At 64.5% G+C, this 24,735-nt stretch overlaps 1 protein-coding gene across 5 annotated transcripts; it reads right to left on the minus strand.

Annotated features, from left to right (window-relative positions):
- Positions 1 to 3,351: 3,351 nt before the first annotated feature.
- Positions 3,352 to 16,443, minus strand: SLC6A9 (solute carrier family 6 member 9). 5 transcript variants are annotated; one of them, XM_074152656.1, is made up of 13 exons: positions 16,420 to 16,443; positions 7,777 to 7,888; positions 7,446 to 7,577; positions 6,233 to 6,485; positions 6,017 to 6,149; positions 5,747 to 5,881; positions 5,563 to 5,666; positions 5,247 to 5,484; positions 4,994 to 5,128; positions 4,550 to 4,649; positions 4,167 to 4,267; positions 3,798 to 3,968; positions 3,352 to 3,564 (listed from the first exon to the last, which is right to left on the minus strand). In XM_074152656.1, exons 3-13 carry the CDS (start codon positions 7,567 to 7,569, stop codon positions 3,352 to 3,354), a joined length of 1,707 nt encoding a protein of 568 aa, XP_074008757.1. In that variant the 5' UTR covers positions 7,570 to 7,577; positions 7,777 to 7,888; positions 16,420 to 16,443. The 5 variants fall into 5 exon arrangements, with proteins under 5 accessions (XP_074008757.1, XP_074008756.1, XP_074008754.1 ...); XM_074152655.1 differs by having other exon boundaries at positions 7,732 to 7,888; XM_074152653.1 differs by lacking the exon at positions 16,420 to 16,443 and adding an exon at positions 16,140 to 16,169 and having other exon boundaries at positions 7,732 to 7,888.
- Between the last annotated feature and the right edge of the window lie 8,292 nt (positions 16,444 to 24,735).

Raw genomic sequence — 24,735 nt, forward strand, 5'->3', positions numbered from 1 at the left:
CACTCACGCCCCTGGCAGAGCTGCTGGGAGCCAGCTCTGTGTCCGGGCTGGCTGGGCACTGTGGGTTTTGCCCCGGCTCAAGAGCCAGGACTGGACAGGGATGTTTTCTGCCCACTCTGCTGCCTTCCAGAGACGGCTGCCCCCCTAGCCCACCCCTCAGTCCCCAGGATTTCTCTGTTCGCCCTGTCCCCACGAGTGTGTTTGCAGGACCCCCCGCCCCATACTCGGTGTGTCGGCGGACGAGCCCAGCCACCCCGTGTGTGGCTCCCGGCACAGAGGGAGGGGGCAGCCCCAGCCCTGGTGAGGAGCCCCCTGCCCATGCCAGCTCCTGCCTGCACCCCGGGCGGGGAGGGCGAGATTCTGCTGCTCGGGGAGACCTGGGGGGTGTCCCCACCAGTGCTGCGAGAAGCGGGGTGCAGGCTTCCCCCTTCGCCAGCACTGAAGCTGCTGCTGCCCCAGCTGGGGGTGGGAGCAGCCTGGGCCTCCCCAAGCAGACAGGATCAGGGCCACGTTGCCGCCCCAGCTGGGCGCTGCTGGGCACGACGACGTGGCTCACTGTCTTCCTCTGCTTTAGTCTGGTGCTTAGAGCCGGGCCCCGTCTCAGCTCTGCCAAACAGAGACCTCTGGTTAGCAAATGCCCCTCGCTGTGCCTCAGTTTCCCCAGGCCTGGGGGCAGGGGGGCGGCTGTATCTCGTCCCCCCTCCTCAAAGGCAGATGCTGTGTGTGTGTTCAGCCCCTGCCTGCGCCTGCTCTCCCTGCTTTTGAGGGGGGGGTGGGGGTGGGGCTCATTTGAACCCCCCCCAGCCCTTCTTGAGGGGGGCTGGTGCAGGGGGGGGAGCTGCCCCACAGCTCCCTCCAGCAGCAGGTGCCCCACAGGTGGTTTGGGGGCCACTGGGGTCTCCTCATTCTCTGGCTTCCCCCCTCCAGGCCTGGGGCAGGGGGGCAGCAGGCAGGAGAGGCCGGGGCCGTGCAGGGCGGGTGCCCCGTGCCCCTCCATGGGATTAGGAGCCCCAGCACCCCCCACACCCCGCGGGGGGCTGCGAGCAGTGGGGCCAGGAGTGGGGCAGCACGCCGGGGCTGGGGGGGGGCACCGGCAACTTTTGTACATTTGAATGTTTGACCCTTTTTTTGAGCGTACGTTGAATGCAGCGTTCGGTCACAGAGACCGGGGTTTTTGTATTTAATAAAAGTTTCAAAAGTTTGTGGGGTTTCCAGAGTTGGGGGTGGGATGGGGGGCTGTCACCATGAGATGGGACAGTTTCAGCATCCAGTGGGATGGGGTAGGGGACAGCCCTGCCAACCACCTCTAGCTGGGGGCTGGGAGCAGAGCCCCCCCCCCCAGCTTCCCAGTCTGGGGGCAACACTGGGGGGGCTTCTGCCCCATAAGGTGCTCAGGGCTGCCCTCACTGTGCCATGGGACACTTGCTGCCTCTACTTCCCTTGGGGACAGTGCTCTCCCCCAGGAGGGACAAGTCCCTGTCCCCCCATCCTTTGCCATAGCTGCAGCAGGATTTGTAGTTATGAATGGGGCAAAGGAGTGTTCCCCACTGCCCAGCCTGGCTGCTCAGTGCCAAGTGGGAAAGGGCTGCACCCATGGGACATGGTCTCCCACTCTCCAACCCCGAATCCCTCCCCAGGGTCCCCAAAGAAGGGCACACAGGGACACAGCCTCAGGAATATAAATCTCATTAAAATCTAGGATACTTTAGAACTCTACACTGGGAGAGACACTGGCACAGGCAGCGCTGCCCAGGGACGCGCGCGTTATTGCTAACAATTAGAGGTGAAGAGTAGCGGCGTGACACATGGGGCAGGGCACGGGCACCATGCGGGAACCTGCGCCCCTCGCCGGGGTACGGCGGGGGGCTTGGGACGGGGGAGCTGGAACGTCCTGCTGGGGCTCAGTGCCCACTGCCCGCTGCCTCCCGCCGCTGTGCCAAGCCGCAACATGTCCCTGTGCCAACCTTGGGGCTGCGGCATGGGGAGCACAGGGCACTGGCTGGGAGGGGAGCAGCGGGATGGGAAGGGTCCCACCCCATCCACCCCAAATTGAGAGCTCCAGTCCTTTGGCTGGAGCTGGAAGACAGATTTAAGACTGCCTGGCCTTGCCAGTGCATCCTGCTCCACTAATACTGGTTGGGGACTGAGTGTCCCCAGATGGCTCGGAGCGAGCGGGCTGGTGCAGCCCTCTGTGTCTCCGCTGGTACCTCTTGCTAGTAGCAGCTGGGGGGGCTGGTCCATCCTGCTCCCCCTTAGCACCATGGAAGGCCCCCCTCCTGCCCATGCTAGGGCTGCTGGGGAGGGCTGGACCCCCCCAGCCCTGCCCTGTCACCCCTTGGCCAGGCTTAAGTGCTACCCAGCCTCCTGCCCCGCTGCAGGGCAGGCAGCAACACCGGGCTGTGCCCACGCTGCTTACGGCTGTGCCCAGCTTTGCCGGCAGTGCCTGGCTGCCCAAGCAGGCACCCACAGCCCCTCCACAGGGCTGCAGGGCGGTGTGGGGTTGCAGTGCTGCATGAGGGGGTGGGGGCATACCAGCTCGCCGCCTGCACAGCTCCAGGGTAGCGTATATATGTGCGTGCCCACATGTGCTGCATGCGTGCCTGTACCGTGTCTGCGAGGGACACGCACACACGCACACGTGTGCTCTAAGTGCTTGTGTCTTGTGCTGTGAGATCCCGCTGCCTGTGCAGGCAGTGTGCTTGCCCCCCACCCCGTCTCCCTGTGCTGGCCCAGTGCCTGGCACCATCCCTGGGCATAGCCACCCATGGGACCCTGCAGACTCTGAGCCACAGCGGGTGCTCCACACAGGCCGGGGGTCCCTACAGTGCCAACCTCTGCCATGACGGCCCTGTGCATACACAGCTTGAGGGGCCCATGGGCAGTCCCTGCAAGCCCCAGCCCCCAGTCCCCACAGGTATCCCCCATAGGGGACACCCCACACCATCCCCATGGGTAGGTCAGGAGGGTACCCCACAGCAGGGCAGGCTGCCCGGCTGCGGGGGGCCTGGGAACCGGGGGGCATCTCGCTCCCCCCCATCCTGTGCATCCCCCCGGGGCAGGGCCCCTGCAAACTGCCTCTGGCTCCCGGCCCTCCTGGGGCTGTGCCCCCTCCTCTCTTGTCCCAGCGTCGCGCACAAAGGTTACCGTAAACACGAGGGTTAACGAACGCCACGGGGCGGGGGGTGGGGGGGCAGAGGGGGTTAACCGGCAAGGAGGTGGGGGGGCTCTCGGGGACTGGCGCTGAGAGCCCCCCGTGGTCCGGTGTGGCCCGGAGCCAGGCTCCGCCAGCGGAAGGTGCAAAAGTGTCACCGCGTGGGAGGGGTTAGAGGGGGTGCAGGGACAGCGGGGGGGTCACAGTCTGGAGTCCTGGCTGTGGGCTGAGCCGTTGCTGCCCTGCACAGGGGAGGCAGCCGCCGCCTCGCTCCGGGCCTTCTCCGGCTGCAGGGGCTGCACCTCCAGGTTAGACTCAGTGGAGGGGCTGAACGCCGGGGCGTAGCGCCCGCTGCGGTGCTCTGCCAGCGCCGGGCCCCAGTCCTTGCTTGCCTTGGTAGCATTTTTCAAGCGCTGGAGAGAGAGGGAGAGGATGGGGACAAGGTCAGCACCCACCATGCTCCTCTGCCCCAGCCTCCCCCAGTGTGCCAGAGGCTCCCAGGGGTGGCTGGAGATGGGGTGCCCCCATGGGTGCTGCCTGCAGACAGCTGCTGCGGGGTGCTGCCAGCTTCAGTGGGGTGGGGGACACCCCTGCAGGCAGTCCCAGGTGAGACTTGGAGAAGGGCATCTAGTCCCTGGCCACCCACCTCCAGCAGCGTGTCCCCCTCAGAGCGGCACACTTTGTAGATGGCGTAGATGGGGATGCAGATCACAGAAGAGAGCGCCATGAGGAAGCCGATGCTGATGGCCCAGGTAGGGTAGACATAGTCATTGTAGGAGATGGGCCGGTACTGGATCACTGTGAAGACCAGGATGAACTGGGGAGGGACAGGCAGGATCAGCCAGTGGAGAGCAGCCAACCTGCTCTGCAACCCCCCACCTGCCCTGCTCTGCCCCATCCCTGCTGCCTCCCTGCAGCCCAGCACACCCCTCCCGAGGGTGGGCAAGTGGGGGACCCAGGTGGGCTCCCGGCCCTCTCCTCCTATGGCCCCGTGCCCCATGATCGCGATGCTCACAAAGATGATGGCAGGCGAGATGAAGCGCCAGCAGATCTGGAAGAAGAGCGGGGGTGGGAAGCCTAGCATCATCTCAATGTCCTTGAAGTAGTTGCGGTGCCCTGTGGGGACAAGTGGCCGTCAGCCCCCGAATGGCTAGGCTGGGGCCCTTGTGGGACTCCGAGCCCCCTCCCACCCCTGCCTAGTACCAGCTCCAGACCCTGGGTGGTGGGACCCACCAGGCCCCTTTGGTCATGGCTGCCCTGATTGGCCAAAGGCCTTGCACTCCTCAGCCAGTTAGCACACAGCAAAACGCTGATTGGCCAGAAGTTACCACACTCCCTTTCCCACTGGTTGGCTGGGACAGCCCTGCCAGCTGATTGGCCACAGGTGGTTGCACCTACCATAGATGTACATGATGGCCACGCACATGATGCAGGAGATGATGACCAGGGAAAAGCTAGCAGCGTAGTTGTCCATCAGCAGGAGCCAGTAGATGCCCGCCTGCAAGAGGGACCCGTTGCCATAGCTGCCCCAGAAATACCACCGCCGTCAGCAGGGCACTGGCACAGCTGTGCTGCCAGTGCCAGCATGGCAACACACAGCCTGGATACCACAACCGCAGTCGGCATGGCAACACCTGATGCCATCACCAATGTTGCCATGGTGATGCTTAGTCTGGGTACCATCGCCAGTGTTGGCATGGAAACATCAGGCCCTGAGTGTCACCACCACCATCAGGGTAGTGATGGCGACTATGTGGACATGGCTGATGGTGTCAGCACAGCAAGGTCACCATGGCAATGGCACCCCATCACCACACTGGCAATGGCACCAAGGTCACCTACCTGCGTGGTGAGTGGGACGCCAAGCAGGAAGCCTGCCACAGCCACACCCAGTGTCACAAAGGTCTTCCTGCGGATGATCCACTCATTGCCCACCTCATCCACTATGGCCGTGACCAGGGTCTCCAGCAGGCAAAACTGTGCATGGGGTGGAGAGGCAGCATGTCAGCTTGGACCACCACCTTGTCCCCACCATGCCACCCTGCAACTCCAACCCAACCTGCTGGCCCCACCACACTGCCCCACCATGACCTACCTGTGTGCCCAGCCCCAGGAGGATGAGCATGAAGAAGAAGAGAATGGACCACAGGGGCGAGATGGGAAGCAGGGTGAGGGCCTCAGGGTAGGCAACGAAGGCCAGGCCAGGGCCGTGGTCAGCCACCTTGGAGACATCCACGCCCAAGTGGTTGGCCATGAATCCCAGGATGGAGAAGATAACAAAGCCAGCATAGACACTGGTGGCGCAGTTGGTGATGCTGATGATGATGCTGTCCCTGTGGCGAGAGTGGTAAAAGTTGGTGGTGGGGCTGGGGGACAGCAGGGGGACTGGAGGGCCACGGCTTGGCACTCACCGGTAGCAGTTGTTGTGGAACTTGTTGTAGGAGGCCATGGTGATGAGCCCGCCCCAGGCACAGCCCAGCGAGTAGAAGATCTGCGAGGCTGCGTCACCCCACACCTGTAGCAGTGAGGTGGTCAGTGCTGTGTCCGCCAGCCCTGCTCCTTCCCAGCCACCCGCCACCCCTCGATCCCGCTCACCTTGGCATTGAGAATCTTGTCCCACTGGGGCGTCAGGTAGTACATGATGCCGGTGAGGGCCCCCTCCAGCGTGATGCCGCGCACGAAGAGGATGGTGAGCACCACGTAGGGGAAGGTGGCCGTGAAGTACACCACCTACAGGGCAGTAACTCAGTGGGGCGGGGCTGGGGACAGGGGGTGGGGCCACAGACAAGGGGGTGTGGCCTGGGGACAGAGGGGTGTGGTCATGGACTAGGGTCAGGGCTATGGACCAGAGCATGGAGTGGGTACCTTCCCCGAGGACTTGACGCCCTTGATGAGGCAGAGGAAGACGACGACCCAGGAGACGCCCAGGCAGCCAAGGAGAGGCAGCCGCACCTCGCCCAGGTTCCCAATGTCATCTGACAGGTCCAGCACGTACCTCCTGCGTGGGGGGCAGCCGGCATCAGTGGGGCCCAGACACCACCACCACCTCCTCCCTTGTCCCCTGTTCCCCATCCCCAGTACCTCCAGTACTCCTCGCTGGGGCTGGTGCGCTTCTGGGTGGTGTTGAGGAGTTGGGTGAGGTTGAGGGCAGCGTGGCTGGAGAGGTTCCCGTCCAGCACCCCTGCGCAGTCAGGCGTGTTCCAGGGGTTGCTGCAGTACGTCCAGGGCAGCACGCGCGTCATGGACACAAAGAAGTAGTAGAAGGCAATACAGATCACCACGTTGTAGTAGATCCCGATGTACGTGGACACCACCATCATCCCGTAGCCCACGCCTGGGAACAGCACCGGGGAGGGGTGAGCGGCACAGTGTGGCACGGCGCGGCACGGGGAGAGCAGGGGACACACGGTGCTGTCAGCAGCCTTGCAGCCACGCTGGGGTGGGGAGCACCACATGGCTCAGCCCACCACCTTGCATGAGGTCCCCTACCTCCAAGCAAGCCCGGTGGCACTGAGGGTCCCCTGGGACATGTGGCAAAGCACAGGGGGTGCCTGGCCTGCAGGCAAACCCTTGGGGTCAGCAGCCCTGGAGAACCACTGGGTGAGGGGTCTCTCCTTGCATGGCCATGGTGACTTTAGGGTTGCAGTGACCTGGTGGCAGGTGACACAGGCCACACAAGCATGGGGACATGCAATGAAGCTGAGCACGTATGGGTGCATGTAGGCCAGGGGAGCCAGCAGCGTGGGAGCACATCTGTGTGCCAGGAGGTGCACCTGGAGCGGAGTCCAGCCACAGCACGGTCAGCACCCACTGCCCATGGGGCAGGGAGAAGACTGCAGGACTGTGCCCGCAGCCAGAGGGTCCATGAGCACCTGCAGCATGTTCAGGGGACCTGAGCAGCCTCTACAAGGGTGATGCACGGGGGACACATGTGGCGTGTGCAGGGATGTGTGTGTAATGCCTGCAGTGGATGCCAGTGCAGGGCTGGGGTGTGCACAGGGGATGCGTTGTGTGTGCAGGGATGTGTGTAATGTGTGTAGTATTTGCAGCGTGGCCTGGGCTGAGTGTGCACACAGGGGACACCTGCAACGTGGGCAGTGGCGTGTGTGCAACGCATGTGTGTGCAAGGCTTGCGTGTGCAAGGCATGCAGGGCTGTGCGAGCCACAGGTGTCTGCACGGGGCTGTGCAACGTGCCAGAGGTGTGCGTGCAGGGGGCACACGGGGTGTGCAGGGGGGCTGTGCCAGTGGGTACCCTGTGCCAGTGTGTGCCGGTGGGGACAGGCAGCCCCTTACCTTTGAACATGGGGCTGACCCTCCAGACACCGAGGCAGCCCTGGCTGGCGAACTGCCCGAAGGAGAGCTCCATGAAGAAGAGGGGGATGCCACAAAACACCAGCATGATGAAGTAGGGGAACATGAAGGCACCTGGTGGGCAGGAACCAGAGGGTGAGAGTGGGCAACGACCCTGGGCACAGCTGTGCCCCCTGCACTGGGGGACCAGCAAGCACCGCATGGGGCCAAGTGTACACCCCCACCCCTGCCCTGGAGCACCCCGCTCCCCCAGCCCCCCGACACCCACCTCCCCCATTGCGGTAGCAGAGGTATGGGAAGCGCCAGACGTTGCCCAGCCCAACGGCGTAGCCCACGCTGGTCAGCACGAACTCGATCTGGTTGCCCCAGTTGCCACGCTTGACGCTCTTGTCCTGCTTGCCCCGCTCCCCGGGCACGGCGCCATTCTGTGGAGAGATGCCACGGGGCGCATCAACCAGGGACCCCCCCGCCAGCCCCATCAGAGGGGCGACGGCCACTGAGTGGGGCTGGGTGGTCCCCAGCATCCTTCCTCATCCTTCCCCCCATGCCAGCCCCCCCCACCCTCGCCACGCACAGGCAGTGCCAAGGAGGGGGGAGGGCAGCGGTGGCAGCCCCCCCGATGAATAGCTCTGCTCGGAGCCCGGCTGCAGCAAAGGAAGAGCCTGCAACTCATACAAAGCAGGTCTGGGCGCCTGAGCACAAAGGGGCCTCTGTTCCCATACCCCCCCCTCCCCGCGCCCAGCAAGAGAGAGGCCCTGCTGGGTGGCCACTGCCCATGGCTGGGGGAGAATGGTGGGACCCCTGGGGTGAAGCAGGGCCCCCCCTCAATGGGGAGTGGGCTGCAGTGATTAGAGCAGGCGAGGGGCTGTGTGATCCCCCCCGAAAGGCACCCTGCTGTAGCTGGGGTCCTGCCAATGGCTCAGAGCCCAGCAAGGGCACAGTACTTGGGGCAGCGCAGGGGGTGTCCCGTGCAGGTGGGTCCCCTGGGGACAAGCCCCAGCACCCAGCCATCCCTCACCGCAGGGGAACTGGGAGGGGCTGGACATGGGCAAGAAAGGGCACATTGTGCAGGCTGCCACACAATGAGAGCTCACACCGGGGACAACAACAACAACAGGGACGGGCACCCATCACCCCCGACGGAGACGGCACTCATCACCCGATGGCTCCATCCCAGCGTGGCCCCAGGCATGCACTAACATCCCGCCCAGATGCTGCCAAGCTCCAGCAGGTCGGGATGAGGGCAGATGGCATTTTGGGGTGCCACGGGTGCCCCAAGCCCTCCTATCCCCACCCAAGGCCAGGTGATGGGTGTATGGGGTGAGGGTGGTGGTCAGTCCATGGCCCCACAGCACCCATGACTCTATGGGAGCAGCACAGGGTGCCAGCAGCCTTAGCAGAAGCCAGAGCTCCGTGGTGCCAGTCTCCCCACCACAGACACCCCTGTACCCATGCCCACTCACGCTGCTCCCCCCCTTACACTCCACCCCCCCCGCCCCATGTGCCCCCCGTGATGGCTGACGCCGGCAGCGAGCGGGCCACAAATGGGAGCCGTCGCTTCGGATCTGCTCACGCCGGCGGGGCGCGGGCAGCAGGCGCGGTGCACCAAACCGTATCATTCGATTAGGGCCGGCACAGCCGGGACGTGATGCCCGGCGACTCCGGCACCGCGCTGCCAAACAAAGCCATCTGCTGTGAGTGGGGCCCGCACGCGCCGGGGGATGCGGGGGGGCTGCCAGGGCACAGGGCTAGGGGAGAGGGCTGATGTGGGGGGATCAGCAGGTGCTTTGGGCTAGGCTATAGGGGCTATAAGGGCGATATGCCAGCCATGCCACCAGGGTGCCCACGCTGGACCCCACGGGCGAAGGCTCCATCAGAAATGAGCTCACTGCAGCCTCGCGTGCCGGGGGACCCCCCCTAAGGGGAGGCTCTTATTGCGGGGTGCTGAGCGGAAGCAGGGCTGAGGGGTCCCCAGGGTGGTGGGGGGATGCTGGCACTGTCCCCACGCTGGGGCATGCTGCCCACTCGAGCAGGCTGATCGGATCGGGAAGCCTCTGATTAAGCTGCTTGCACTAACAAGGCACCTAATGAGCAGCATGGCCAGCAGGAAGGGGGGGAGCACTCCAGCCTCCCTGGCAAAGGGTCTCGGGGGGGATGACACTGCATGGCCCTGGCTCAGCCCAAAGGGGATCTCATCCCTGTCCTAAAGCCAAAGGGCCACCCCTCTGCTCAGGTGACCTCAGCATACCTTCATCCCCATGCTCGATGGGATACCCCAGCTTTGAGCTGCCTGGCACCAGTGCAACAAGAGTGCAAGGCCTCTGCTATCCCCCCACTTTCCTGCAGCATGGGGCTTCAGCACGCTTGTCCCCAATAAGGGGGCAGCCACATGTGTGCCCATGCATGCACAAGCAGGCACACGTGCACACACGCTTGCATGCTCACCCCTCAGCTTGCTCCAACCCCCCCCTCCCCAAATCTGGGAAGGTCACCCCGTCCTTTACACTCATTAACCTCCCTTCCAAGCCCACACGGTAAAAGGGAGTGGGGGGCACAAAGAACCCAGGCATCCAGGAAGATGAGACACCCCCTCTGTTACTGCTGTGGGGCTGGGACAGAGCTGGGCTACAAAAGGGAAGCTGCCCCCCAGCAAGGATGCAGCCTCTGTATGGGGGGAGTCCTGCTCCCACATCTCAAATTTTCCATACATGGGCTTCCATGTAGCGCAAAAAGATGCCTGTCTTGGGTGAAAACATCAGAGGGGGGAAGGGAGAAGGAGGAAGGATGACCCAGGCACCCTGAACGTCCCCGAGAATGTTCAGGGTGCCTGGGGCACCCTTCCTCCCCCTTCCCCGGGACCCCCCTCCCACATGGCCAAAGCTTCCCCAGCCCAGCAGAGCAGGAATCATCCATCACGCTGCCTGGCACCAGAGCCTTTCTCATGCTAAGCAGCGTTGCCTTGCACAATGACAGCTTGGCTGGGGTGCCCGGATGCCCCCCATTTCCCGAAGGGGCCCTGATTTATGGCTGGGAAGCTTGTGGCAGTGGCAGGGGTAATGCTGGGAGGGGATGTCCCCATGGGAGGCATCTCCAGCATGGTCTCCTCCATTTTTTCCCCCCCACTGAAACTGCCCCCCATGGGGGTATTTCAGCCCATCAGAAGCACCCCATGGGGCATCATCCTTACCCAGCCTCCCCTGAACCAAGGGGGGGACCCCCAATTCCTGCCCTGGCCCTGGGCTGTTCCTGCAATGCCAACAGAGGGTACCAATCAGCCCCTGATGTCATCAGCCTGATGTCATCGCTCTTCACCATGGCGATGGTGACGCAGTCATGGCTGGGCAAGGTGGGGGCCGATGGAAGGTATAAATAGATGCTAATTACATTGTTTGCCAAACTAGCCATTCTTCCAGGGCAGGGAAGTGGGGTGCAGGGGAACCCTCACCTGGGGTGGGGGTCCCTGGGGATGGAGTGACCTCCCAGCCTGCCTGTCCTGGCTCTGCCAGCCCCACCAGCACATCCCAGTTATCTCTGCCCTCTCTCTGCAGCGCCCAGCCCCACATTTACCCCTGCCCTGGTGCAGCGGAGGCATGGCATGGGGACACAGGGACCTGGCACAGCGTGGGTTGTGGCAACATCAGCTGTGGGTGCCAGGATGGGCACAGGCAGAGGGGCACTCCCAGGGCCAGGGTGATGCAGTGCTGAGGGGGATGTCCAAATCACAGGGGACACACCCCACCCCCGCAGTGCTATATCCCCCTGACCACCCCCCCATGCTGCCCAGCCCTGAGCACGCTCTGCCAGCCACCCACGGCAGCACCAGCCCAGCCTGGGGGTGCCATGGGACATTGGTTGCTGATGCCCATGAAATGGGGGGGGGGGATCTTCACTAGACACTTCCCCTGCAGCACTGAGCAAGGCAAAGGGGTGCTGTGCACCCCTCTTGTAATCAGTAGGTTCCAGAGTTAACAAATACACAATTGTCAGACACTCTCCCAACACAGCTGAGACTGTGGAAGCGCTTGGTGCTGAGCTGTGCCCTCCCTCCCTCAGGGCACCCCACTGGCTGTGGGGCTTGGGGGTGCCTCCCTAGCGTCCCATGGTGCAGAGCTGCAGCTGTGCCTCAGTCCTGCAGGGCCATCACCCCAGAGCCAGCACAAAGGGGCTTGGAGACCCATGGCGGTGGGGGAAGAGTGCTGGCATGACTGCCATCCAGCCTGGCTCTCCGCTCTACCCCCCCCCCCAATCCTGCTCTCGCCTCTCCACTGACCTGCTGAGGGGGCCTGAAGGGGTCCGGCTGCCCACGGCTGCCATCGGGGGGGCCAGGCTGGCCGGCTCGGTGAGTCCCCGGCTTCATTGGCACCTCGGGCTCCAGCGCAGCAGCCACCCGCCCGCCTCCCCCCGCCCGCTGCCTCCAGCGCTTGGCACCGCTCCCCACTTGCCTCCCGGCCAGGCTCGGCCCCTTGATGCCCGCCCCACTGTGACACTGGTGCCCCACCATGACGCCTGCCCCGGCACCATCCCTGCCTGCCCCACACCACAGGGAACCTCCATGCCTCAGTTTCCCCATCCCCCACCCCCAGTCAGGCATCCCCCCCCACAGCAGGCACAGGCAGAGCAGGCTTCACAGCGGGCTGAGCCCCGTCCTGCTTAATGAGGCCTCATTAGCGGGGTCCAGCTGCTCACAGCCCCGCACGCTCCAGCAGGCAGCGCTGCCCTCCCCATGGGCACCGCTGCCTGTCTGGCTGTGGTGAGAACCTGTGTTTGGAGCATGGCAGAGGGCCACGTCCCCTCAGACCTCTCCATTCCCACACCCCAATGCCCACAGACCCACACATGCATTCCTGCCCTTATGTCCATCATCCACGCAGCCACCCAGCTCTGCACGGGTGTCCCCAACCCCTGGAGTCCCAGAGGGCTCCAGGTACCAGGCTCGGCCCCACTGGGGGATGGGGATGTGGGGGGCAAACCTGCCTGCTGGCACATCTCCAGCCTGGTGCCATGCTATTTCACTCTGACGTCATACTGCTGGCGACATCATGGGGTCTCCATGGCAACCCTCGCAAGGTCACTGCCCTGCGGGGGACCATCTGGCTAGTAGGAGGGCTGTGCTGCGACCCTCCTGCCGCCCAGGCACCCTGCAGCCTCCCCGCTCACCCCCTTGCCAGTGTGGGGTGGCACCCTGGTGGGGTGCCGTGTCCCACGGGAGGGCAAGCGTGGGGTGCCTCCCAGCCAGGCTTGGGGTGCCCCAGCTGCTCCCAGCCCTTCACCCCGGCTGGGGAGTGCGGCCAAGGCGCCAGCGAGGCGTGATGGCACGCCGAGGGCGGGGGGACGGGCCGGTGCTTTCGGGCAACCATCTGGGGTCCGGGCAGCGGCAGCCGCGGGCGCACACGTGAACAGCACACGTGTGCGGGGCGGGCGCTCAGCCCCCCGTGCGCCAGCACCCAGTGCCTGTCCCCGTCCCCTCCTGCACTGGCCGCCCGGTAGCTTGGGACATGCCCCATCCCATGTGATGGCTGCACCCAACTGTGCCCCTTGGGACATGTGCAAGCCCAGAGCCACCCCATGCTGTGCCAGCCCCAGCAACACCAGCCCAGCCCTGCCCCACATGCAGCCAGGCATCTCCCGTGCCCTGACACCCCACAAAATCCCTACACCAGCATCCCTCCATGCCCCGGTTCAGCCGCATCACCCTGCGCAGGCTGCCCATGGGCCACCACCAGACATCCTTGCCCCCTACAGCAGCCTGAGCACACCATGGTGAGACCCACTACCACATCCCAAGGATGCCAGGCCCTACACCAGCCCATGGGAGCACAGCGCTGCTCCCCTGACAGCCAGGCTCGTGGGCAGAGGGGACTGCCAGCCCCATGGGGACATGCTGCTGGAACCAAAGGGCCTGCAGCTGTATGCTGGCCTTCCCTGACACACCAGACCCCACCTTGGCTGGCTGGCGGTGCTGGGGCTGCACCAGTGAGGCAGGGGCACTGGGCACATTGGGGATACCCATGGGTCTCCCAGCCCCTGTCACCCCATCCCTGAGCAGGACTGCAGGGACAATGCCCAGGGACCTGCCCTGATGCCACCATCCCCTAGCCGGGCGCTTCCCGCCGGGGCTGCCTTTCTCTGGCCTCATTCTCCCAGGGCGTACACGATTCTCCCAGGGCGTTCAGGCAGAAAAATCCCCCGCCGCCCCCCCACATCACTGCCCCTTGGTATTCCGGGAAGGGCTCCTGCAGCCAAGAGCCATCTCCGCTGGCCCCCCTGCTCACAGCCACTGACCGGCGGCACTGCGCTGCTGGGGGTGTCTGGGACAGGCAGGGTTCCCCCCCAGCCCTTAACCCCTGGCAGCATATGGAAACAGCACCCTGCTGTCCACCCAGAGTGGGCTGGGGCGATGGCAGGAGCCCACCTGAGCTGGGCACCTCGCAGCCGAAAGCTGCCTGTCTGTGTCAGCAAGGCAGCCCTGGGAATCAGGAGCCACTGGCACTGCTGGAGCCCGAACAAAGCGCCCTGAGGAGGACAAAACAAGATGTCCTTAAATGCTGGGGAGGGAGAGGCTGTCAGACCCTCCCTGCTCCCCTGTAGCCCCAAGGGGACGCCCCTGCCTGGCCACACAGGGACTGGTCCAGCCCCTGGAGAAGCCCTGCACCCCAGTGCCCATGGCCTCTGCAGGGTTTGAGAGAGGTGAGGAGGGCAGTGCCTGCCCTCCTGCCTGTGATTTTGGAGTGAACACGCAGAGCTTCCCAGGGGCATCCACAAAATGCAAAGGCTGTAAAAGCAGGACATGGCATCCATTTTCACCCCAGGACAGATGAGAGGGCACAGCTCACAGGTGGGGAAACTGAGGCTTGGCTGTACATTGCCCAGCTGCTGCCTCCATCACTCCTGTCCCTCCCCAGGCTGGGCACAGTGGGCATCACAAGCCCCAACACAAATCCACCAGGGTGCTGAGGCTGCACACACACCCCTGGGCAGGGGCTGTGCTGTGGGACCCCAGCTGGGCTGGGGTCTGTGGCAGCAGGATCTACACCTGCAGGCAGGGACAAGAGGACAGGCCAAGGAGATTAGCTCCCTTCCCCAGTGACCCAGGCAGCTCAGCAGCCAGCACCCGTCCCACCGCAGCTCTTCCTAAGACTCTTGCAGCTAGTGTGGCACAGGGATGCTCCGGGAGTGGGGATGCTCTCACAGGGACCTGCCTTCCTCCCTCAGCCCCTGCACAGTGCATGGGTGTCCTCCCAGCCCTGCAGACAGGGGAGTTCTGGGCAGAGGGCTGAGAGCCAGGGTGGCCAGCACAGCGCGTGCCAGACCCCATGGTTTCCCCACTCGTCCCCACCTCTCCACTCGCCCTAACCCTGGGGTGGGCTGGTCAGGTACTTCCGAGAAGCGAGTTAAAGATTGACCAGGAGCGGGTGGGCGCTCCCATGCCTGGCTCCCTGCCGCAGGTCCAGGCTCAGCCCTCGCCCCAGTGCGATGGCAGTTGCTCCGGCCAGGGCAAGGACGCAGTGGCAAGCATGGAGCAACAGCAAGCACCCCGCATGTGCAGGAGCACGTCCCTGTGACAGACCCCTGATCAAGTCCAGACACATACCCACTCCCAGCCAAGGGCTTCTCCTGAAGAAACCCGCCTTCCCATCCCACTGGCCACCCTGATCCCTCCATGCTGCCCACCACGGGCTGGGTGGGCACTGGGGTCCCCGCTGCAGGCACAGCCAGTGGGGCCACGCTGGGACATGCTAGCAGAGGAGCCGCATGCACACGAGCGCGCTGGAAGCACGCCGTTGCCCTGGCTCTCAGCTTCCCAGGGAAGTCCTGGCTCCAGGCCCTCTGGCTAGAGCATGCAGCTATTTCAGGAAGCCCCCCGGGAAAGGGAGGGCCCGGAATGATATTGGTCCCAGCATTCAGCTGCCATCCATTGGGAAAAAGTGAAGAGCCAAGCCCACCCTGGGCTCACCTGCCCAGTGCAGCGCAGCAGCTCGGCACAGGAACCCAAGCTCAGGGCTCCCAAAGCGCTCACTGCAAGGTCTGGCACAGCAGAGTCATCATAAGCATGGGGCCATCGCAGCCCTCTAAAGAAGACACACGCCAGGCATGTCCCACATCCGCCTAGGGCGCCGAAGCCATTCCTGGAGCAGGAGAGTGCAGGGCAGTGCACAGCACCCTGCGACACACGGCTTGCGAGGACAGAGGGTTGGACACCACACCGGTGCCTGGAAAAACCTGGCTCTGCCCATGCACCATCCTACCAGCCCAGCCCGGGAGAGCCTGTCGGGTGGAGGCAGAGGGGAAGCAGCCCCACACCGTGGGGCACCCGCACCTTTTGCCGAGAGCATGCAGAGGAGCCACCCAGCTGGAGCTTTCCCGCCTTTGCCGCCCTCCCAGAGAGCTGGGGTGGGCGATAAGGCCAGGCAGAGCACCTCGGACAGGCGATAGCATTTCCAGGCATGGCAAGACACCGCACCCGAGGAGCCTCACAGGTGATGGGCTCAGGGCGAGTGGCGGTCAGCATCTACCCCATCGTGCTGGGGGAGCACTAAGGTGGCACAACCCTGGCTGGGGGTCCTGGAGGACACCGAGCCTTACAGGAGCCCCAGTGTCCTGCTCCTTGTGCCGGGTGCTCCAGGTATTCACAGCAGGTGCCCATGCCAGCCCACTCCCCGCACCCCCGGCACTTACCAGCAGCCCCTCGCTGCACTTATCGGCCATCCCTGGAGGCTGGAGCACGGTGCCGGCTGCCCGCTGCCGGGTTCCTCGTCTGCCTGCTCTCCGTTGCGCTGGCTGCGGCACTGGCACACTTCAATCCACTGTCAGAGCAAGCTGGGCAGAGGGGAGAGAGACACCAAGAGAGACGTGACTGGAGGGGTGGGCACATCCCCGCCCCGGGCCCCCCCTCCCTCCAGGAACTGGGGGGCTGTGCCAGTCAGGTTGCTCCCCTGTACCTGCCCGCAGGGCACACAGGAGTGGGGCTGGTGGGGGACACAGGGCCCAGGGCTAAGTGGGCTGGAGGCAGGGTCTCTTCCTGCTGGCTCCCACCCCCTCCAACGCCTCCGAACCCCCTGGCACCCACACGAGCGGCAGCTCCCAGGTGTTTCCCAAGAAGCAGTTAAAAATTTACCCGGTGTGGACAGATGACCTTGTGGGCAACTGGCTGCTGGCCTCCCGGCAGGTGGGCGTCGGGGGCTGCAGGCAGGAGCAGGGGCCCCCCGAGCTCTCCCCAGCGAGAGCAGGAGCCGAAGTGGCTGCTGCACAGGGCAGCACCAGGACTGGGCGCTGAGCGGGGCCAGCTCAGGGCTCAGCTGCCGCGCAGGACACAGATGGGAAATGATTGCCTTCTGCCCCGGTGCATCGCGTGCACGTGCAGCGCAGGGCAGGGGGGGGCAAGCCACCGGGCTCTGCCAGGCGCCAGGTGCTGCCGGACAGGGCATGGGCACAGGCAGCTGCTTCCCCTGCCCTTACTCCTGCCCCATCCTGGGGCTGCTGGGGGCCTCAGGGGAGCAGCGGGGCCTGACCTCACAGAGAGGGACAGCCGCTCTTGCAAAACACCAGTTTGCTTGTCCGTGCGACAGCACCAGTATTTGCAGATCCCACACTCAGCACTCGGTGCCCTTGCTGGCCAGGGAAGGACCCCTGCCCCCGGCCCAGAGTCCTCGGATCACTACCAGCTGAGCACCCCAGAACCTATCCCCAGGCTGCCGTGGGTCTGGAGCGATCAGCAGAGGGGCACAAGGCCCTGAAGCTGTGAGGAGGGAGCATGGGCAGTGGAGATAAAGGGCAGGAGGCCAGAGGATACAGGGCGAGCCCCCAGCCTCGGCCACAGCCCCTCCAGTGCAGGCAGGCTGCTGCCAGCAGATACCGAGTCCCACCACCAAACCCCTCCCCAGGAGCAGCTGCATTTCCAAGGAGAGCTAAGATGTCATCACTGCCACAAGCTCGGCTCCTCGCATAACACAGGGACCTCTCAGAGGTGGGAGGCGCGGGGCCGGGGGCCAGACCTCCTCCCCACCGCACACCTATCACCAGTCAGCCAAAAGCTGCCCACCCTGTGGCCCTGAATTCGGCCTGGGGACTCATCCTGTGTTCTGGGAAGGGAGAGCGCCCAAAGAGCGCCCAAGGGGATGGCCCGCCACTCCCCCCAGGGTCTGCCAGGCGCTGATAAGGCTTCGTGCCTTCGTAAATGCTGCTGGCTTCGGCTCCCAGCCTGGCAATGAGCACCCAGCCAGGCGTGAAGCAGCACAGGAGGGACACAGGGATGCCCGAGGTTTCAGCATCCCCTAGGAGAGCCAAGCAGGAACAGGACGGGATCCAATGCGTTGGTGCTACCGGGCAGCTCTCCTGAGGCTGCAGGATGCTGTGACAGCTCGGAAGGCAGGGGCAGCTTGTAGCTCGAGATGCAGGAGGGTGGCACCATGGAAGCGGGGGCATCTGGGCACCCACAGGGGCTCCCAGCTGGGGTGTCACACCTTGGCAGGGGCGGCAGCCCACAGCACCCAGGTGAAGGCCATGGATGCCCAACCACAGGATGGACGCCGTCCCTGTCCCCTCCCACCTGGCGGGCGGACCGAGGCACCGGTGCAGCCGCTGTCACCTGCGAGGCCATTTCCTCCACCAGCATCCGCCGGGCCCGCCGCAGCCGGGGCTGCCCGGTACCCACGGGAGGCGGGCAGCAGGCTGGCCTGCCGCCGCCCTGCCCTCCCTCCTCCCCTCCCACCCCCTCCCCCGCCGCCACCAGAGGCGGCTCCGGCGGCGGCCCCGCGGGCAGCGCCCGCCGCGACGCGCCCGCCGCCCGGCACCCCCCCGCCGCCGCCCGGTGCGGCGCGGCGGCGGGGGGGGCCCGGTTACATCAGCCGCCACGTGGTGGCTGCTCCGCCGCCCCGCCCCGGCACATGCCCGTGGAAAATTACCGCCAGCCCCCCCGCCCCGCCACCGGGCCGGGCCGACCCGGTCCCCAGTGCCCCCCCCCCCGGGTGCACCGGCCGGCGGCCCCGCTCTGCCCGCCGCGCCCCCGCGCTACTCTGGTACCGCGTCGACCGCGCCGGGAGAGCAACAGATGCGAGACCGCCCCGCATCCCGCTCCCACCACCGTCTTGGCGGGGGGCCGCTCCCGGTGCCGTTCCCGGTGTCGCTCCCGGTGCCGTTCCCGGCGTCCCCGGCCGCACCGCCCCGGAGCCCCTCGCCGTCCCGCCTCCACGGCAGCTCGCGCCCCTCTCCCCTCCGGTGCTCCCGCGGCTGCCGGCCGGGCCGGGCACCCGGTACCGGCGGAGGTATATGCCCCTTACCGTGCCCATGTCGCCGCTCGGCCCCTCCCGCCGCGCCGGGTGGGCCTGCGGGGGCGCCGCGCCCGGCCCGCTGCCAGTACCGGTGCCGGTGCCGTGCCAGGCCCGGAGCCGCCGCTACCGGTGGTGCCGACTTAATGAAAGTTTGGAGGTCGGTGGGGGCTGGCGCCGCCTCTCGCCCCCGCCGCCGCGCTCCGCCCCCCGCGCCGCCGCGCTCCCCAGCGCCCCGCTTCGGTACCCGCACCGGCACCGGGGGCCCGGGCACCGGCGGGTAGTGGCGGGGCGTGAGGGGGCACACGGCACACGCGTGGTACACATGCTACACGTGCACACGCGTGGGCACACAGGTACACATGGCACACAAGCGCACGTACGGGCATACACGGGCACGCTGCACACACGGGTGTGCGCGGGCACGTGGGCGCACATGGGCACACATGGGCACACGGGCATACTATGCACTTGGCACACTTGGGCACACACATGGCATACTTGGCACACATGGGCATTCGCATGTGGAATGTGGACACCCAGGACATGCATGTGGATACCCATGTGGACCCATACGTGGGACATAAGGTCACACACTGGCCCCTACAGAGCACACATTCATCCGCACACACAGTTTTCACACCTACAAGCACACCCACAGGAACAGTCGCACACAGTGTGTGCGCACAGAGGCTCACACTGGCAGGACACAGCACCAAGATGGGCACCGTGAGCACCATGACGAATCCAGGCAGGGGGATGACCACAGGCTCCGGCCAGGATGCGTGCGGTTACTGTGTCTGTTGTACATGTGTGTGCGCCTGTATCTGTTGCACATGTGTGGGTCCATGCGCGCACACCTGTATGTCCATGCACGAGCATGCTGCAGCCAGTGTGATTGCTGGCACATGTACACATGTATGCACACAAATCTGGGCACATATACCTATGTATTTACATGTGTGTGTACACATGTAAGTGTACATGTCTGTATTTGTATTCATACACATGTATGTGGAAAGCTACATGTGTGTGCAAACCTCCATGCCTGTGCATGTGTGTGTACACATGTGGGTACATGCACACACGTGAACATGAGCGTACACAGGTGTGGATCCATGTACTGATATACACATACTCGTAAAGCCGTATGTGCATATGTGCATCCCCATACCCGTGTGCATCCCCATACCCATGTACGTGTGTGCACATGCATGTGCAGCCAGCACACGCCCCCGCAGCCCAGGCCAGATGTTTCCAGTAATGCATGACGGGTGCACTGGGGGCCACGCCTCGCCTGGCCCCTCGCCGAGGCCTCCCCTCCCCGTCCCGCTGGGCTTCCCGCATGCTGGGACGGGTGCCTGCACCCCGGCATCCTGCCCTGCACCCTGGATCCCTCCCAGCTCCCAGGGCATGCTGCTCACTGGGGCCTCGGGCCGACTATAGGGAGCGTGGCAGGGGTGCAGTGAGGACCTTGCACCCCACAGCCCAGTACCCCAAGTTCAGCAATAGCACAGCCCTTCCCACATCCCATGGAGTGCTCCCTGGTCCTTGCTGCGTCTGCAGCACCGCACCCCATCCCAGGGCTGACCCCCCCAGTGCTCCAGCCAACTTGGGCAGCATCCCTCACCTGTCTCTCCACGGATCGCCGTTGTCCCTGCGGGTTGCTGCCTGGCTAAGGAACTCCTCAGCACAGGATGGGGTGGAAGTGGTGGCAGCGATGGGGTGTCTGGCCAACTACTGCAGGCCCCACTGCCGCAGACTCTCCGGGGTGCTGGGCTGCAGGATGGGAGACCTCACCAGCACACTCACAGGCTGGCACTGCTTTCGTTTTGCAAGTGCGGTAAAGCCAAAGTCAAGGCACCCACAGCAGGAAGGGGAAGGCAGCAGCGAAACCGGCGGGTGCTCGTGTCCTCCCACGCCCTCCCAGCACCCGCGCATGGCTGCTCTGCACCAGAAGCCAGGCTGCTCACCTCGCTCCTGGCTGCACGTGGCCTTGCATCCCAACCTGCACCCAAAATCTGGCACCCAGCACCTGAATCCAGCATCCCACACCTGGCATCCTGAATCCAGCATCCCACGCCCAGCATCCTGCGTCAGAGCCAGAACCCACACCCCTGCCCGAGGGTCTGGGCTTTGGAGAGGAGCTACCAGCTGCACAGATGCAGACCTGACCCTCAAGGGATGAATTTCTATGGATGAAACTCATGCTTTCAACCCCTCTCCTCAGGGTCTTGGTCCCTTTCTGTGCATCTCCTCTGTGTGCTCTCCCATGTCTTGACTTGGGGAAATAAGAGGATGGACCCCATAGCCCCCGGCAGGTCAGTGAGGGGCTGCTCCTGCCCCTCCACAGCCTTCCAGATGCTGCAGTGCCCCTTGCAGCACTCTGCATCTGGGTGCAAACGCCTCCTCCCCAGGAGCCCGAGCACTTTGTTCAGCCATGGCTTTGGCCATGGTCCTGCTGTGCTGGCCAGGACTCCCCTGGGGTCTCACGGTGCCCGGTGTCGCAGCAGGGGCAGAGGCCAAATGTGGTCCGTGGCGTGGGAGGCTGCAGTGTCGGAGGGATGTGGGATGGGTGTGAGCCTTCAGCCTGTGCTTGTACCCCCTTCACCCGTCTCTCCTTGCCTGGTAGTAATTGTCCCCCCGCTTCCCCCCCCCGCCTTGGGGCACCTATCTCTCTCCTGCTTCACCATCCCTCCTCCGGGCTGAGAGGTGTCCCCCAAGTCCCCACAGGGTGGTGGGGGTGATGCCACAGCACCCCTTCTCCAGAACCGTTCAAATCTGTGGGGCTGGTGGCTTCACCCCCTGCGAGCAGGTGCAGTGATGCCATGGCAGCTGTGGCATCTCTGCAGGGGACATGGGTCAATGTGCAGGTGGCACAGACTCCTCAGCGGCATGGCCTCTCCTCTCCTTTCCCATCTCCATGGGTGCTGTTGCCTGGGAAACTGCAGGCAAACGTGGGCAGGGATCCAGAGGGGTGAAGGGTGGGGAGGAAATGCCAGCTCCCAGCACCTGAGAGAGGGCTGGGCCGGCCGAAGCACCAGCGATCGCCAGAGACTTCCCATGCACCAGGTCCGTGGCATGAAGCCATGGTGATCCCTCAGTGCTGGGAGTCCTGGCGTGGTCCAGAGCTTCAGTTTGGGGCTGTACCAAATGCAGCAGGATTTAATGCTGTCCCCCTCTGTGTGCCCATCATGGGGGCCGGCTGTGCACCTCCCGGGGGGACCCCGAGACAGTGTCCCAACCTGCTTCCCAAGTACTGTGAGTCCCAGTGTCACTGAGTATGGATATGGCCCGAGGTCTCCCTGTGGTGGGATGCTGCGTGCAGGGCCAGGGGGTCCCTGCCCTTCCCACCCTGGATCCCACCCCCGGTACTTGTGTGTGTCCAAGGGTGGGAGGCAGGGGGAGGGCAAAGCTTGGCTTTGGCATGATGGCATGTCACCACAATCAACCTGTTTTCATTTAAACCAGCTTCTCAGAAGGGGCTCCCAGCTCACCAGGCTGCAGGCCAGCCCTGAAGGGGACTGGGATGCCTGGGGAGCTGCAGAAACAGGGGGACCATGCACCCTGGGGTGACCATTATCCCAGTCCCCCAGCTTCCCACCTGAGCACTGGAGCCTGGGGAGGGACTGAGCTGGCAGAGGACATCCTCTGACATCAGGATGAAGGAGATGAGGGTAGAAGTCCACACACAGGCTGGACGTGCCCACTCTGGGGGTGGCACAGCCACCTCTGCATTATCAGGAAGGATGTTACAAGAGGGGCAGGGAAGTTCCAGGAAAGAGCCACCAGCTCATGTTTTGCCATCTCAGCCTTCCCGTCTTGCTTTTCTCCCCAGCACGTCCCCCACATCCTGCCTGGCACACGAGGAGAGGAACTGGTCTGTGACAGCACGTCATCTTTTGCCCCACAGCTCCTGTGATGGTACCAGAGCTCTTGGAAAATCCCAAAATTGTTTCTGATGTGCCAATAATTTGAAGCTACCTCATAAGACCCACATCACTCCCCAGCAAAGACCTGATGTGTTTGCAGTGCTGTGGGAGCAGTGCCATACTCCTTCTCTGGCATTCCCCTGCGTCCTGGTCCCCTGTCCCTGCTGTGACAAGGGCTGCCCCTCACCCAGCCCTGGGCTCAGCTTCCTCCCAGACTCTGCCGTGCTCCTGCCCTGGGGCTAAGCCAGCAGCTCACACCCCCTCCGGCTCCCGGCTTCGGCTGAGTGCCACAGCTTGGGTGAGTGCCAGGGCAGGCGAGTGGCCTCGGGGATGGGAGGAGATGCCGCAGGCATCACTGCTCCTGGCCACAGGGAGCTGCTCCCACAGGGAGCTCCCCAGCCACAGCTCCTGGGGACTTTCCACTCCAAGGTCTGGAAAAATCCCTCACGGAAGATCCAGCCAGCCTGGGGGAAGCTCTGGCTCGGATGGGCAGCAAGACAGGTGGGCAAACTGGCAGCGTCCTGGGGCCACTGGCCATGGAGGATAAAGTCAGGCCCTCGCATTGCCCCACGCTGCCCTCCCTGCAGCCCACCTTGGTGGCACACATGGTGCCCAGCTCACAGCACAGGGCTTGTGTTTCACACCATGGACACGTATGACAGCAGGGACAGCCCTGGGCGCAGACAAGAGGTCCATTGCCGGGAACTCATACTTTGGCTGCAGGTCCCAAGGCTGTTGTTCCTCCCTCTGCCCTGGTTGCAGCTGGCTGGGGGCACAGAGCTGTCTGGATGGGTTCAGCATCACCCATGTCAGCTCTGCACTGGGCTGCCTCATCCCTGGGATGTGTCTCTCCTTTGGGTGCAGGAAAAAGCAGGGTGCTGGGGTCCTCATGGGAAGCGTGGGCACCTCCCCTAACACTGCCCAGGACAGCACCCGGGTCTTGCTCCAGCGCAGGCTCTGTGCTGCAGAGAGCATGACAGCTGAGGTGCCTTGGGCTGCCCAAAATAGCTGTCCCCACTCCCCCTGCTGCCTGGCCACTGGAAGCTATCCCATGACAGTGCCCCATGGACCTGGAGCAGCTGGAGGCGGCTGCCATCCTGCTGCAATGCTCAGCCCACCGCCCACAGGCTGCTGAGGACCCCAGGCTGGGACGAGCATCGCCCCAGGGACTGTGTGCCCTGAGCACCACCCTGCCCCAGTGCACCCATGGGTGCTCTGCCCGGGGAGGGTGTGCAGCTGCGGCCCTGGGGCTCTGCAGACCCACCTTTGCCCCCCGGACAGGGATAGCTGGTGCCCGGAGGCTGGGCAGGGCTCGCAGAACCGCTCCCGGCTAATGTTGCATCTTGGCGGTCAGCCACACGCTGCAGGGTGCCCCCCTGTCCCTTTCCCTGTCCCTGCCATGCCACGAGCCAGCCGCACACACGGACCAGGCTTGTGTCTCTCTGCCGCCGGGTCCCCATTCCCGGCCCAGCCAGCCGGCTCTTGGCCCCTGGCAAAAGGGGGTGGCATTGCTGCCCTGCCGGGGCTGGTGCTGCGTCCCCGGGGAGTGATGGGCAGACAGGCGGCCGGGCATAAATCATGGCTGGCGGCTGGGGCCAGACTGGGCAGCGTCCCTGGGGTGCAGGGTTGTGGCACTCCCACAGAGAGCACACTAGGGTAAGGGACAGGGGTCAATGGCTGCACCAACAGCCTGGCAAAGCAGCAGCCAGCACTTGGCCACATTCGATGCTTGCCAATGCAGGTCCCTAGAGGTAGTCCCCAGGGCCATCTCCTCTGCACCCCTGAGTGCAGCGAGGAGGTCGATGTGCTGCCCGCCCAGCTCACCCCGCACTGCCCCATCCTGCATGACACAGGGGTTTCGGTTCTCCTCGGGGGACACACAGGGTGTAACCATCCACACGGATCCACATCATCCATCCTCCACCCATCCTCCACCACGTCATGCCCCTGACCCTTGCTGCAAGTCCCTGTGGGGAATTCAGCCAAGTGTCCCCAGGGCTGGAGCATGCACAGTGACAATGTGGGGCTGGGGGCCCTGGGAAACAGTACAGCCTCCTGAAGCTCTGACACCCTGCT

Source organism: Numenius arquata, chromosome 8, assembly GCF_964106895.1.
Source record: "Numenius arquata chromosome 8, bNumArq3.hap1.1, whole genome shotgun sequence".
Taxonomy (NCBI): domain Eukaryota; kingdom Metazoa; phylum Chordata; class Aves; order Charadriiformes; family Scolopacidae; genus Numenius; species Numenius arquata.